The sequence below is a fragment of the Lutjanus erythropterus genome, chromosome 18 (genome assembly GCF_056507025.1).
Source record: "Lutjanus erythropterus isolate fLutEry1 chromosome 18, fLutEry1.hap2, whole genome shotgun sequence".
Classification (NCBI taxonomy): Eukaryota; Metazoa; Chordata; class Actinopteri; order Lutjaniformes; family Lutjanidae; genus Lutjanus; species Lutjanus erythropterus.
In genome coordinates this window covers 25,469,398-25,485,815 of record NC_139334.1, presented here as the reverse complement: position 1 = coordinate 25,485,815, position 16,418 = coordinate 25,469,398, and the positions used below count along the sequence as shown (strand labels likewise).

The 16,418-nt window shown below is 38.1% G+C and overlaps 1 protein-coding gene across 4 annotated transcripts in view; it reads left to right on the top strand.

Annotated features, from left to right (window-relative positions):
* The first annotated feature begins 921 nt into the window (after positions 1-921).
* Positions 922-16,418, top strand: part of map4k5 (mitogen-activated protein kinase kinase kinase kinase 5) — a 41,064-nt gene continuing 25,567 nt past the window's right edge. For 2 of the 4 annotated variants that reach the window (XM_084741991.1, XM_084741992.1), the window contains exons 1-3: positions 2,855-3,091; positions 7,767-7,824; positions 14,635-14,725. In XM_084741991.1, coding sequence (XP_084598117.1) covers positions 2,984-3,091; positions 7,767-7,824; positions 14,635-14,725 — 257 coding nt within the window. In that variant the 5' untranslated portion in view covers positions 2,855-2,983. Of the gene's footprint in view, positions 1,349-2,850; positions 3,092-7,766; positions 7,825-14,634; positions 14,726-16,418 lie in introns of those variants that run through there. The other 2 variants (XM_084741989.1, XM_084741990.1) reach the window with 2 other exon arrangements.

Sequence of the window (16,418 nt, the reverse complement as noted above, 5' to 3'; positions counted from 1 at the left end):
TTTGAAAAGTAGGCTACGGCGGCTGCAAATGATATCAAGTCTCTTTCATTCAGCTTGAAAATATATTTTCCTGCTGTTATCGCTAGGTGGCGGTAACTACAAAGAGATTGGAACACATGCTGCCTTCAGGTACCATCGTAAACATCCGCACAGATGTGACTTCACTTATCAAAAAAACCAATTCCAAAAAAGTTGTCGCGTCCTGTAAAACGTAAATAAAAGCACAATGCAGTGATTTGCAAATGCTTTCCGACTTGAAAGACACGATATTTAATGTTCAAATTAATTAACTTTATTGTTTTTTCGTAAATATACACTCATTCTGAATTTGATGCCTGCAACATGTTTTTTTTTTTTGTTTTTTTTTTAAGTTGAAACAAAGGCAAGAAAAAACTGGGAAAGTTGTGGAACTTTAAAAGAAAAAACACCTGTTTGGAACATCCCACAGGTAAAAAGCTTAATTGGTAATAAGTTACCTGCACATCCGAGAGGCCCCATTGATGCTGACATTCACATACAGGTTTTGGAGCGACATATGCTGCCATCCAGACAACTTCCAGTGTTTTTTCTGGGACTTTCCTGCTTATTTTTGTCAGACAAACCAAAGATATATTCTACACGTTACAAGAGCACAGCTGTGGCTTCTTTTTCTGCGTATGTCTAATCAGTGTTGATGGTAAATGTAGTCGTTTGAAGCAATAAATAAAGCAAAAAGGTTTTTTAAAAAAAAGGTTATGTCAAATTATTCCATGACACATACATGTGGGGGTCCCTGGTAGTTTTTCTATTTTGTAAGAGTTCCTTGGCTGCGAAAATCTGAGAATCTCTGAACTGTGCTATAATAACTTTAGGTTATGAGACCAGACATTTTGCATGGTAATGGTTTTTCTGTTAAACTGTTAGATCTTCCGAGGAGCCCTTGAACGCAGCATCAGGATCTTGCTCTAACTGCGACTCCACAGAGATTAGCAACAGACTGTTGCTTTTTTCGGGTGATTTTTTTGGGAGTCTATTTAAGAGCAACGCTTGACATTATTAATGTAGTTTACCGATAATATTGTACACACGAGTATCGGACTTCTCTCAAACTGACAGCAGGGGGAAACGACATGTCAACGGCCAAACTTAATGCTGGAATTCTTCAACTCGACTGTAACGTCTGTGCTGCCGTTGTTGCACTGAAGGAGACGGAGTGAACAGCAGCAACTCAAGTTTATTACTGTTTCCTCGATAACAAAGGGGGACGCTTTTCTTTTTGGGGGAATATTCGACGCCATCGTATGGTTAAAGGTCTGGAAAAGATTTAAAATGCAAGCCCTGCTCGTCCACGGTATTTGCATCGTGAAAGGTAGGTACAGTTGAAGTTAGAACCAGCAGCGAAGCTAAGTTAACGTTTGCTAGCTAGCATTAGCTGCTAGCTGACTTGCCTGGATGCTAAAGCCCCCTAACTCACCCTATCCATAGTCATGTTAGACCTGGCACTGGCTATTTGCTGGAATGACCACAGTGTCAATGCTAATGTTATACACAAGCTAATGTTAGTTTGGTGGGTGCTGCTTTGTTTTACCTTTAATTTGAGCGCTAGTTAAAGAGAAGTTAAAAAACCAAGGTTTAGTTGTTGGTTGACAGATGTCACAGTATGTGCCAGAACATCAATGTCCTCTTCTGTTCTGTTCAATGGTGGAAACGGTACTGAAAACTGTATTCAAGAAGTACTGTAACAGTAATGAAACAGTACTCAATTACAACTAGAACTCCAAACTAGAAGTTAAAGTACAAAGTATTAGTGACTTTTTAACCGAGGATGTCTAATACACTCTAAGTTATATCAGACAGTGGTTGAACTGCATTAACTCAAGTACTGTACTTAAATGTAGTTTTGAGGTACTTCTACTTTACTTCAGTATTTCTATTTTATGCCACTTTTTTATTTTTTATTCCATTACATGTATCAGCAGTTACTAGCTTCTTTACAAAGTTTGATCATAATACAAAAGATAAGTCAACTCATCATGTATTTTTATTGATTAAACTACCAAGCAGGATACAAATAGTTGAAATTAGCCCAACTAAGGCTGGGTAATTTATCAGTGTTTTAGTGATATTGTGATATGATACTAGATGTCATCTTAGATTTTGGATATTGTTATTAGGGCTGCAAATGACAAACATTTTTATAGTCAACTAATCGGTTGCTTGTTTTAAAATGTCAGAAAGTGGTGAAAAATGTCAGTTGGTGTTTCCCAAATCCTAAAATGACGCCCTCAAATCTCTCGTTTTACTCAAAACCCAAAGATATTTAGTTCACTGTCATAGAGGAGTAAAGAAACCACAAATATTCACATTTAAGAAGTTGAAAATTTGCTTTGTTTTCTTTAAAAAAAATTGCTCATACAGATGAATTTGATATATAATATTATATAATATCGGTCAACCAATATTCATTAGTCAATTCAACAGTCAGCCGCTACACTACATGTGTCTGACAGCTTTACTTACACAAAGTCAGAATGATAATACAAATATGAATCGACTGAGGATGTATTTTTATGGCTTAAACTACCCAGCAGTATATGAATTGGAGGAAATTAGTACAACTTTTGCACTTTTCTATAGGTAAAACTTTAAATGCAGGACCTCTTCTTGTAACATTTTTTTTTTTTTTTTTTTTTTGACCTTATTGGCTGCAAAATACAGGTTGAAAGGTTTGGACATTAGTAATCCTACTGATAAGTGAATTTTGATTCTAAAAGTAGCAAAGTACATTACATAAAGTAATGCATGCATACTCAAGTACATGCACACATAAATTATTTGTTTGTCAAGTTGTCCTTTTTTTCTCTTTATCAGGAAATGGAGCAAGGAGAAGGACCATTTGAGTAGCAGTGACTAACTTATATTCAGGACCTTCGCTTCATCAAACCACCGCCATCAGATTTGATCAAGCCAACTAAATGTAAAGGATCGTTTGGTTCAAGCCACCATGGATATCTTTCCCCGGCCAAGCGGTGAAATCCAGAGGAGGAACCCTCAGCATGACTTTGAGCTCATTCAGAGGGTGGGAAGTGGCACATATGGAGACGTGTACAAGGTACAGTGAAGTTCATGGTTCCCACAGCAGCCCGTCACCAGAGCTCGAGATATCTTGGCTCACCATCACATGACTAATCAGCCCATCATCCTAATTTAAGGCAGAGTGTTGTTTGGTTTGGAACTCATAATGACATGTGGTGAACATATTTGACAGTAGCGGTTGAGTGAGGGCCAAGTTTTGCATCCATTGCTACAAAAATATACTTATTGGCAGAAATAACTGCAGTTGATACCACAACAGAATAAGCAGAGGGTGAGAATCATATTTGAACTTACTACATGAAACACGCCGGGTCATATATTAATTGTGAGATAAAAAATATTGTTTAAGATAAGATAATCCTTTTATTACGCACACAACAGAAGAAATTTGCAGTGTAATGGCAGCAATGGGGATAGTAAAATAGCAAGACACGTCAATAAAAAGCAGTAAATTATAGATAAGTAAACAAGCAGAGGAAATACAACAGTAAGAATGAAATAGACTAAATAAACAAGAAACAGACTCAGCAGTTGACTTCACCCCATTGCAAACAGGAACTATTGATATTGCACTATTAGAATGATATTGCACCTCATGAAATTATATTATTTAGCTGCAATACTTAGTTGATTAATTGTTTGAAAGAAAAATCTGCAACTAATTTGATAATTGATTCATTGAATTAGTCAAATGCCAAACATTTGCTGGTTCGAGCTTCTCAAATGTGAATGTTTGCTACTTTTTCAAGTCATATATTTTAACAAATCAAATATATTTGGGTTTGGGCTCTTGTAATAAATATTAGAAGTTGTCATTTTGCGCTATGGGATACTATGAGGAGCTTTTTTTTTAACATTGATGAAATGATTAGTTAATCAAGAATATAGTTTGCAGATTAATCAATACAGAAAATAATATCTGCAGTCCTATTTGTTTTTGATTTTGGTTGCCTTAATATGTTGACATAACTCAGCTGTTGCCTTTTCCTGGTTGTGCAGGCTGTCTTACGACTAACTGAAACAATTTCCTGAACTTGTCTGACTGTTCAGGCTGAGTGAACAGTGAGTGCTTGTACCTGCTTGTTCATTTTATCCACATTATTTTTTCTTTTTGCGGTGGAGACCATGTTTACCCATCTCCAGTCTAAAGCAGTAGAATTACATCATGCATAAAAGTGGCAGTATTCATTCCCAGAAGTGGATGTTGGCTTACTATTAGATACTGAACTTAAAAAATCTGTAGGTCTATAAATTGTCTTTGTTATCAATGGCATGGTGGTGCATGTGGTTCTGCCAGACTATCAGAATTTTGATATTTATTTAATCAGAAAGGGGAAAAAAGAAACCATTCAAGTATTTATTTGCTACCATTAGAAGCACCTCCAGTTTCACACAAGAGTTTAGATTTAGATTGCTCAGATGAAACTTGGAAGAGTGCGGTCTTCACTCAAAGGCAGCAGCATTTACACTTCTGCAATAATTCAAGTCAAATAAACACCCTGAACTGCAAAAAAAGGACTGTTCCATTTCTCTTTGGAAGAAGGATATACCTCTGTGTCATGGCAGCTTGAAGCTTACAAATTACTACATACAATCCACAGAAAATATGTCTTTATCACTGTATCATGTCTTCATTGTCATATACCGGAAAGATAGATGGCACTGTGCTACTGAGTCTCACTTCTCATTTTTTTTCCAACGAGATATGAGAAAAATCAAAGTCCATACAGAAACTGTTAAGCTGAATAATTTATGCAGACTGTTCCCACTGTCTGTTGGCTGCAGTGAGGTGTGTTTTGCTAGAAAATTTTATTGTTTATCCATCTGCCACAGATAAACAGACGATCCAGGGTGTGATGGTTCAGGCAGCCTGTCATGGTCCCTCTCCATACAAAGCCTCTCTGGCCAGCCCCCACCCCCAGACAGGCCACCGGTGGAATGCTGCGCCTGGTATTCTCCCACAGCTTGCCGGCTGTAGGGTTGCAGCAGGGCTGAAATATGATCAGGCCCCTGTCTAAACATGCGTTTCTCTGTGGGTGTGTTCAGGGCCGTACTGACAGTGGAAACACCTCAAATTGGGAAAAGTCCTCCTCTGGCCTGCTGTGCTCAGTTGAATTTTAATGGGCCCTGCCTTGGATGATTTATTGCATCTGATTATATGAATTTTACTATCACGTCTTATTTCTCTTAGGTATTACTGGTGATAATGGCTCATTTGTCTTCATTATAATGTCAAATGCTTGGCTTCCAGTGTAGTTGTTGTTATAATGTCCCTTTATATGTTGGGATTCTTTTTAAAGGGACAGTTCAACCCAAAATCAAAAATACATATTTTCCCTCTTCCCTGTAGTGCTATTTATCCTTCTCAATAGTTTTGGTGTGAGTTGCCCAGTTTTGGAGATATTGAACTAGATGGCGCTCTGCTTATGGTGCTCAAAGCACCAAAAATACACCTGAAGAACTCAACAGCAAGGCCTACCCAAGATAATCTACAGACTGGTTGATAATTTCTGGAAAAAGTCAATACTGTTGAGTTTTTCATATATGTTTTTTGGTTCACTGAGCACTGTAAGCTGAGTGCCGTCTAGTTCCATTATGTTCAAGATAAAGCAGACATCTCAAAAACTCTGCAACTTACACCAAAGCAATCTAGAGGGATAAATAGCCATACAGGTTTAAGTAAAAATATGTACTTTTGATTTTCTGATGAAGGTGTCTTTAAAGGTTCACTGGACTCTATGTACCTATTCATTGGGGGCATTGGCTGCACCGGAATCTCACTCTAATTATTTGAACCAGAAAACTATTTTTAGGCAGGTGTTGCTTATTTATTTTGCACTAGCAGAGGAAATGTCACAAATAATATCTGCAGAGTATCAGTAATATAGGTGAGGGCTGAAAGTAGCTTTGCTTCATTCAACATTTTTGTCAAAGTTGGATGGAAAAATAAGGAACCAGCGGATCCTACACACCTCAAAAAAACTCAGTAAGAACTTCCTCGTTGTTAAAGGTTGGATTTAAGGAAATACTCTCTTTCTGTAAAGTGAGTGTCTGCATTCTCACTACAGTAAGCTGAACCTTAGTTCTATGAAGACACCTGTTTTTTTCCTCAGTCTGACGTGGTGATTGACCTTGTGTCAGGTCTTGTCTCATTAGAGGTCTGTTACATATCAGACATCTTCCAGTCAAAGGTTGTTTAACTTTATTTAAGCGGTGGCGACTGCTGCATCACACATTTGAACAGACAGTTCAGAACTTCCCGTTTTTGAGTTTAGTTCTCAGGTTGGCTTTAGCTACTTCAGGAAATGCAAAGATACACACAGGTTGTTGGAAAGTATTTGGGTGTTAAGTAAACATACTTGAAAGCATTAGAGTCACTGACTTCAAAAGTTAAAGGCTGATCAAATGTGCCACATACCACAGTACGTACACAGCAGAATAACTTTCCTATGTTAAATATGTTTTTGTAGAAATGTTTTCTGTTGTTCTATGTGTTTGTGTGTATGCATGTGTGTGGTATCAGCTGCAGAACAAGTTTAGGCTTTGTGCGGTACACTGTTTATGTGTGTGAATCACAGCACATTCCCTGCATTGAAAGGTGGCCACGCTGGAGGGTTTTATGGTTTACGGCTGATTTAGCTCCTCGTCCCGTCACTTCACTCCCACGGATTAGGGAGCATCCTGTCTTGACCTGGATTTGGAAGTCAGTGGAGCCTACTTAAAGATCATCAAACGATGGATGGATATGTTTTAAGATCTAATACCTTGGAGGTGTAGCTGTTGGAATAATAAAATACCAGTCTATGAAGAAGACTCTGCACAAATTCACAGAGGAAACAGAAGAAATTCCAAGAATGAAGAAGATTGCGCCACTCTAAGATTGACTAAATCATAAATCATCAACAGCAGGAGTATTTAAAGGTTTACTGTCAGTTGTAGACAGACACTGACTAATAAAGACCACGAGTTGACCTAGACTTCTGGTGATGATGCTAGTTTAAGTTTAAGTTTGATTTTCCTTGGTCTTGTTTGAAAACGTAACAGAAGTAGCTGATCGGTTTGGCGTGTCTTGGAATAGTGATGATGTTGGGGTTGTCTGACGGAGGTGCCGCCATTTGTATCACACAGTTAAATGTTTTCACTCCACTTCTCACAGAGGCGAAAGCATCATCCAAATGATATTTATTGGTTTAATGCTTATGTAGGTCAAAGCTGCAACTGATGTACCATCTGACTACCATTTCATGTTATGTAATGTTCAAGGCTGCAAGTGAAAGTTATTTTTTATTATTGATTAATTTATATTCAGATATATTCAATTCACCATCAAAAAGGACAAACAAAAGTGACATTTTGAATAGCTGGGACTGGTGCATGTTTAGTATTATGGATGGAAAACTTGCTTAGCAAATTTTCAGGATGGATTATTATTGTTTTTCAGTTTAATTGGATAGATTGAGAGTTAAGAGGACATGACATGCAACAAAGGTTGCTGGCTGGAATCAAACTCACAGCATTGTGATTATGTGGCATGCACTGTAACCATTCACCCACCAATGTATTCCAGATTATTACTCTTTATCAACTAATCAAACTGCGAGTTTTGGAACACAAGTTATAATGAAAGCAGTAATAGTAGCAATATTGATAGCAGGTAGTCTTGCTGACTGTTGGTCTGTTGTGTCTTTCAGGCTCGAAACATACAGACTGGGGAGCGCGCTGCTGTGAAGATCATAAAGTTGGAACCAGGTAAGAGTGATCGTCTCATTATCTCAGTTTTTCTCATCACAGTGCTGTTGTCTGAGTTTTTGTCAGAGCTGAAAAATAAGGAGAAGTCTGGAAAATGAGTCTGGTATTTTCCAGGGTTTTGAATGGAATGCACAAAAAGCACTAAAAAAGAGAAAATATTGTCGTACAGCGCCAAAACTCACGACTGCAAATATTTATGTGCTCACAGATCCACTGTTGTTTTACATATTTTGATATATTTATTGTGAAATTCTGATTGTTTTGGATGTTGTCCAAAGTCTAGAAGGATTGCATAATTTGCAGAAGAAAATTTCTGTAAACCATATCATGAGCGATGTGATATGAAATCATTCATGTTCAGAAGGAGAGGATTTTTCTGACTGTGCCCAGTGCTGGGGTCTGTGCCGGCGGTGACCTAGTGACAGAGTTAGTGCGATCCAGATTAGTGGGATTACGATGTGGGTTTTATAGCATCAGCAACCAGACTGAGCTCAGCTGATTACCAGCCAGTGAAGGAAAAGAATCACTGCTGTTATGTTTTCTCTTTCATTCATCGTGTCACTGTTAAACTGTGAGTGAGAGGATGTGGGCCCAGTGGTCTGTTTTTGCGTTTGAAGGTTACATGTGTTGTTTTACTTAGGTGTCATTTTGTTTTGTATTTGGGCTGTAATTTCAAAATGATTACTCACAATTTTTTTTTACTTCCTCAGAGGTCTGTTGAGGTTTTTAGCTCTAAATGCATAGAAATGTTCTGCTGGAAGAGATGGGGGATTAGTGTGTGTGTCAGTGTGTTTGTAAGAAGCGGAGGATCAGGAGACTTAGCTGTAAGTTGGAAGAAAAGGCAGAAGAAGGGAAAGGGAACCATTTTTTTGTAGTCATGACTTTTGCAAAAGTAAATCCACACTTTTGAGCTGCAAATGATGGTTATTCTCATTGTTTATTAATCGAGGTGTTTTGCCTATAAAATGTCAGAAAATAATGTAAAATGATCTTCCCAGTTTCCCAGAGCTCAGGGTGATATCTTGTGTTGTTGTTTTTTGTTCAACAACACTACAAAACTCAAAGATATTAAATTTAGAATGATAAAAAACAGAGAAAGGCAGCAAATCCCCACGCCAGAGAAGCCACACAAGCAATTTTCTCTTTTTTAATTAAAAAAAAAAGTACAAACTTTGACTCAGAATTTCCAAGGCTTTGTTCAGACTGCCGGACCAAATTTGTGTTTTTTGGCATATCCAGATTGTATTCAGCTTGATTTTAAAGAGTCTGGACAGGAAAAAAAACACATGAAATGCAATTGTTTCAAATCAGATCCAAGCTACATTTGGTGTGAGTTTGAAATTTGATTCCAATCAGATTTCTACAGTTGTGTCTCAGTCCAGACTCTCTGGCCACTCAAATCTGATTTCACAGTGTCACTCGCAACTTGACACACAATGGCAACATCCAATCCCGATTAACGGAACTGCATCAGAGCAGCTGAGCAGAATCCATGCTGCTACAAGCAGAGTGGTGGAGGATGAAACACAAGCCTTCATGTACAGACGGTGAAATAAAATGTCTGCTGGCACTCTGGGGAGAGGTCTCTGCACAGGCTGTCTCTATTTCTCATGCTTTCAAGTTGGAAAGCCACATCACCAGCGTGTGTAGTTACTGAGACCTATGTTGTTACCACAGCAACCCAAACAGATAAGTTGGTGATGTCTGGGCACACAACACAGGCCTGGTCACTTGCAAATAACAGTGCGGACTGTCTGTCTTAAAGATCTGACTGGAGAAACAAATCTGATTTGCCTGCATTCTGAACGAAGCACACTCACTGATCTACATTCTTTGTAAATGTCATTTGTGCAAACTTGCAAGCTTCAATGAATGAAGAGTGTAAATGAGGCTAGCGTACTGCTAAGGGTTAAGTCAAGTCACGTTTTATAGCATATAGTGTTACAGTTTGTCAGGGAGGATTTTCTAGTCTGAAATAGTTCTTTGTACATGTATGTCAGTTGCATAACCCCAGGCAGGTTTTCAAATAAGCATCTTTAAACATATTTGCTGTATTCGTATTTGCTTTATGTTTTTTAGCAATGAAACAAGGATTAACCCAGCCCAGGTCGTCCTGTTTAAGCAGGACTCTCTTTCTTAACCCCCACTTTTGCAAAAGTCACTCCTTTCTCTGCCTCAGGTAAACAGCTTTGGGTGGATCGTAGGCTCAAACAGGTTTGACCAGGAGGAATGACGCCGGAATGAAGCAGGGACACAGACAGAGAAAGGAGATAGGAGTGGTGAAGCCCTCTGGCTGCAGGAGCTGTAGGGAACAGAGCAGGTTAATCTGATAAATTGGGTATAAATGGCTATTGAAGACCAAATTAGTGTTCGTCCTCACTCCCTGACCACTGAGGCAGAAAGATGAGATGGAGAAAGTGGAAAATCTTTATATATGTTTGCTCCTTTTCTCTTGCAGTGTACAAACTTAGAGGAGACAGTTCTTTTAAATATTATTACTACATAAGTCATTATACCTCTTTTCTCTTTCTGACATTTCATTATCTTTTTATTGAGATTGTCCCTGAGAAGTTGGCACCAGCCTCCTGGCAGTTTCCATTAGAAATTCTGCTCCAAGCTGTTTGGGTGTGGAACAACGTCTCTCATCCCTGCATGCAGTTTCATTCATATTCAATCAGCTATTCTGTCAGAACAGAAGCAGCAGCTTTTTGAAAAGTTTCCAGATCTCCACAGATTTTCTCAGATGGGTTCATTTTTAGTTTGGAAGATAACCCCCTTTTCTTAACAGATGTAATTTTGTGGGTAAAATGATAAAACATCCATCAAAGACATTGTTCAACCTAACATTGACTAACCCCATCCAACTAAATTGAAACTTGAAGCAATGAGCGAGGATGTATATATTCAGAGAGCAGAGGGAAGCGCTCAGTCTGAGAGGAAGTGGCTACACTCTCAGGCCTCAGCTCACCAAGAAGAAAAGGCTGTCTTGTTGTGTGTAGTTTTTTTTTTTTGTTTGACCAAGCTCAGAGTCATGTCACTGAAATTACTCTTGCTCAAATTTTTGTGGCCACTCGCACCGTTTGCTCTCTGTCAACAGATATATTTGAAAATGTTTGTGATCAACAGTGTGAAAATGACACTAAATTAAACAACACTGTAATTACAGATGCAGTAATACGTAGTTGGAACCTAATTAATGACTTCCCAAAAGTATGACTTTCACTTGGAATTTTCTAATGTGGCAAACAAAGCAGATGGTGGGGAATAATTTTCATTTTCATCATCTTTAAAGCTGTGTGTCGAAGCTGTAAAGCAACAGTTACATAGACGTTCACTGCATTGTTATTATGCCATATAAAGACAATAAACAAGACTTGAATGTTACAGATAGAAGGGGTTCAATCTGTGGATGTTCCTGGTGGCCAATTTCTCTGTTGAGTAAACAGATTTTAACTTAGACTAGTGGAGTAATCTAAAGGTAAGAAAACACTCAGAAGACAGTTAAAATGAGCACAGCTTATTAATTGATAATGTTAAACACTCTGTGAAAAATATTGTATGTATTAAGAGCCATTTGATGACGTTAATCACATTCTTCAATTACCAGTCATATTTTAAATGCTGTTGAAATGTGTGGCACTCTGTGCTGTGCATTATAAACATTGCACATTATCATACAAAACATGACCACAACCCACTAAATAAGTTATATTTTCTGACCAAGCAAGATAACAATCTCTGCAGGTAAATTACATCGTTTACCCAGAGCGTTAACCACTGTGGCAGTCAGTCAGTCGAGTCATTGCATTGTTTATTGGGAAAATCCTGCATAATATGACTTTCAACAGGATATTTGATCAAGCTTTTTCTTTTTAAAGTCATATGTTGATAGCAGTATCCCAAGCTTCATGTAAAGCCAGTTGGCTGTACACCTCACTCACTTAAGCCCTACATACAGTATGTGGCATCTTTAAAATACAGCTTCCCACTGGTGGCATGCTCTTCCTTCTGTGCATCAACATCTCAGCTGTGTAAAAGCTAAAAAATACTTTTTGTGACATGTCTTCTCCTCCCCTTGATTAATGGAAAAGGTTAGTCATATTCTGTGTTTTTGTTATTGTCAATGAATCCCATTCAAAGACCCAAATCAGGGGTTTTCAAAGACTGAGACTGTGGGCCTGCCCCAGGACAAAGCCTGGTTTGTAAATGTAACTCAAACTGTGGTAAATAGAGCTATTTTCAGCTGTGGATTAATACACTTTTGATGCACCTGTGACTAAAGACTATTTACAGCAACAGGACAGCGTATGTGATATTGACTCATAAGGCTGCAACTAGCAATTATTTTCATTGTTGATTAATTGATTTGTTATCATAGAGGAGTAAAGAAAATATTCACAGTACAGAAGCTGGAATCAGAAAATTATGACTTTTTTTCTGAAAAAATTACTTAAACAGATTAATCAGTTATCACAGTAGTTGGCCATTTATTTAGTAATAGATTCATACCTGATTAATTGATTAATCGTTGAATATTGCCATCAGCCTTTGTTACTGTTAAGGACTTCATCTCTCCTTCATGATAAAACAAGTTTTGTCAGTGAGACAAAGGTTCACTATCTGACTTTTTCATGAAAAGAAACATGTTTGTGAAAGACTGAACACTTTACAGACACCTGGGATGCAGGTACATAAATGTTGTTCTTTTATGTAGTTTAGACATCTAATAGCTACATTATCTCAGGTCTTCTGATGTCATTAAATACTCGATGGAAATTCACTGGTTTGTTGTTTATCAGCCGGATAGTTATGCACGTGTTGGCATTCCAACCAGACTTTAATTCAGACGCTCACGTGAGAGAGCCTAACCCCTCCCAGACAGGCTGAAACCAGGCAGGACTGCTGTTCAGCAGTTGCCTCTTTTGGTTCAAACTGTTTGTGTGCTCAAAAAAAGTTTCTGTGGTCAAGGATGTTTCTCCATTTATCATGTTTTTCTTCCAGAATTCAAGTGCTCCAGTATCATTTTAATTAGTCTGGACCACAAGCCACCTGGTACAGTGTCTGGAGTTATTTATAAAACGCAGGTCAGAAGGTCTTTTGGTCTTCAGGCCACAGCTGGTGGCAGTTGCCAGAATTTGCTCGACAATTTAACTATTTTGTGAGACAGCTGGTTTTACAGCAAAATTCAACCAAATCATGCAGCATAGGTGAGCTGAATTGAAACACTTGACTATTTGCAGAAAAAATGGTTTAGTGCTGCATAGGTATTATCTTCATTATCAGTTAATTTGACAATTATTTTCATGATTAACAAATTCATCATTTAGTCTTAAACATTACAAAACATCGTAAAAAAAAAAAAAAAAAATGCTCATCTCGATTTCCCAGACCCCAAAGCAATGTCTTCACATTACTACTTTTGTCCAACTAACTATCCAAAACCCAAAGCTTTTCATTTACTATCCTAAATCATAAGATAAGCAGCAAATCATTACATTTAATGAACTGGAACTTATTTTCTTTCAGTCACCTAATCAGTTAATCAACTAATAGACTAATCGTTGCAGCTATAAAATGGTTGTTTTAAGGCTGGGCAATATATCCATTGTATCTATCATGACAAGAGTTGTTTACTGATTTAAAAGGCTGCATGACAGTAAAGTGATGTAATTCTCTGAACTTTTTTTTCTATTTTGTCTTGTATTGGGGGTGGGGGTGGGGGGAGGTGTTAAACCTTTATCCGACAAGACAGCTCTGATCAGGCAGGAAACGGGGGAGAGAGTAGCAAGTTATCAAAATAGTTGATAACTAATTTGCATTTGATTGATTAATCAACTGTCTTAGTTTGATCGCCCAGCCTGACTTTACATACTGTTTGGCAGTGTAATCTATAGCATAAAATCATCACTATTTGAAAGTTTCAGAAAACTATTTTTGTGAAAACATAAGAGATTTATATCGTTTGTTGCAGCATAGCCTAAAAATATCGAGATGTTATTTATAAGTCATATCGCCCAACCCTAGTTTGTTGCCAGTAATTTCCACCACAAGTAATGTGCAGGGTGTTTTTTTGGCAGCGATTGTGTCCATTAAATGAGCTTAGTCTGGACTGATGCCTTTGATGACAGTCTGTTGATAGAGCATTGAAGCTGGCAGAGTCTGGTAGTTCTTAACCTCCTGTTAATGTATTCCAGCGCCCTGTGTCTGCACAATTGGGAGCAGCTGGGCTTACATATTTTTGTCCTCTTACTTCCTACTGGTCGGATGTGTTAGAGTGCTCTGCTGAACTGGAAAGCTGCCTAGATATCAGCCTATACCGCATAAACTTTAGAAGTACAAGGTGTTCCTTCTATTGTTATTGGCTGTTCTATAATCCCCTATATTTACACAGGGGTGAAATATTGAACCATATAGTCAAAGGGAAATATGGGAAGACTTTGTTTTGTTATGGTTTTGAGTTTGGCAAACTAAAAGAAAAGATTCAAGTGTTTTCTAAAACCTAAAGTTTCAGGCGTGCACAGCCTTTGTATCATTTGACGTGCTTCGAGTGGTTGTTTTTGTCAGCGTTTCAAATTCATGGTTTGTTCTAGTGTCAAAAACATAAATTTTATTGTGCAGGTTTTGACGATGAATCATAACTCAAACTGTTAAACCCAAGTGTAGTAATTTCATGCCCACAATAATGTTGTGGGGTGTTTATTTTCAAATGGAAAATATCTCATTTTAAAATAGAAAAAAAAATCCCTGTACAGAAAATGAAAATCTAATTTTTTGTCCATGTGTCTGTGTGATTTCTCCGTCTGTTTCCAGGGGATGACTTTTCCATCATACAGCAGGAAATCTTCATGGTGAAGGAATGCATGCACCACAATATTGTGGCCTACTTTGGGAGCTACCTCTGGTAAGAGCCAGCTTAAAATACCCCTGCTTTGTCATTTTCTACTCCATATGTTCTCCTCTGTCTCACAACCAGTCCAAGGTATAGCATTTGTGGAATTCATATGTTACTGTCAAAAGGATTTAATGAGCCATTGCCTGAAACTCACATGACGTATTTAATTACTGAGTCACACCTGTGTGTGAAAGTATGACTCAAGCCCTTCAACTGGGCTGACTGGTGCTGCTGACGAGGCCCTTCAGTGCCAGGATGCGGCTCTTCATGTTTTAATGGAGCCTATGTTTTGTGGCTGCTATCTGAGAGGAAGTTTGGCCGGTCCGCCCACTGCTGCCTCCGACTTCCAGCAGGTTTAACTGGAATATGAGCCTCTGATCTGTTTTATATGCCTGTTAGTCCAGAGAGATGCATGTCTTCTCTCAGCAGGCTTGTCTTGGTACAGTCTCGCCACACAGAGCACAAATGGTTACTGTAAAAAGTTAACAAGCAGCACACCATGCATTAATTATTCTAAAACTATATTAATTGTATTAGAACAACCACGTTTGTATTTCTTTGAGACCTGGACCTAAAATCATTTCCAAGTCCTGCTAAAAGGTGTAAAAAGTTGCACAGTTGTGATTAGGAATCTGAGGCAGTGTTCAGTATCAACGCCTCTGCCAGCCAAATGTCACAGTTTGATCACAGTTACACAGTTTTATTTTTAACTTTTTGTCACAGGGTTGACATAATTTTTCTATTCACCCCTCTCACCCCTCAGACATCCGGTTCATCCAACTACAGAAGCAGTGACCTTTGAGGTACTTCTCCATAGTCAGCGCATTGTCTGTATTAGGTCACGATCAACATACTGTGCCATGTAGTTTGGAGAAGCAGCAGGAGTACTAGTGTAGGAAGCTAAGCAAAATGGCTTTTCGTTACCTTAAAAAAAGTATATCGCTTTAATTGTATGTTATATTTAGAATATTTTCACCATTTTACCTTGCTGTCTGACGGCCTTTTCTCTAAACCAACCAGATTCCATTGGCAAAATTTTACCTCACAGAACGCGGGAGTTGCTCATCTATGGCTACCATGAACATTTTGTTTTTTTCTGTTATTCGGCGACTTCGGTGTCTGAAAAGGTTGGTTTCATTTCACAAAAGTCGCACAATAACACAAACAAACTATCAGATCAAGGCACTGTAGAAAAGCAACTTCTGTGTGCTGCAAAATAGAAAGACTGATTTCCTCAATGGAGGCCTGTTGAACAGATGAAAACAATATTTGGCCAATAACAACAGTTTTCTGGTTGAAAAGAATGTCTGATGGCAAGGTAAGCTATGAAACTATTCTAAATACAGCCTACACTTAAACAGATTTTTTTTTTTTTTTTTTTTTTTGTAATGGGGCCCTAATTTAGGTGACCAAAATACATTTTCCTACTGACCCTGTCCACACCAATACATTGCTTAGCTTCTGTGCTGATACACCCTACTGCTTCCCCAGACTGGGAGTGTATCGACCAACATCCACTGTAGTTAATTACCTGACTATGGATAAGTACCTCACACACCGTCACTTCAAAAAAGCTGAACTATCCCTTTTATCTTTTTTATTAACATCTGTTTATAAAGTTGTAGATTGCTTGTAGTGCTTGCTTATGTTTTGCTGCTTGTCAAAATATCTAACTAACTGGCAAAGCAGCAGTTCCTAAATT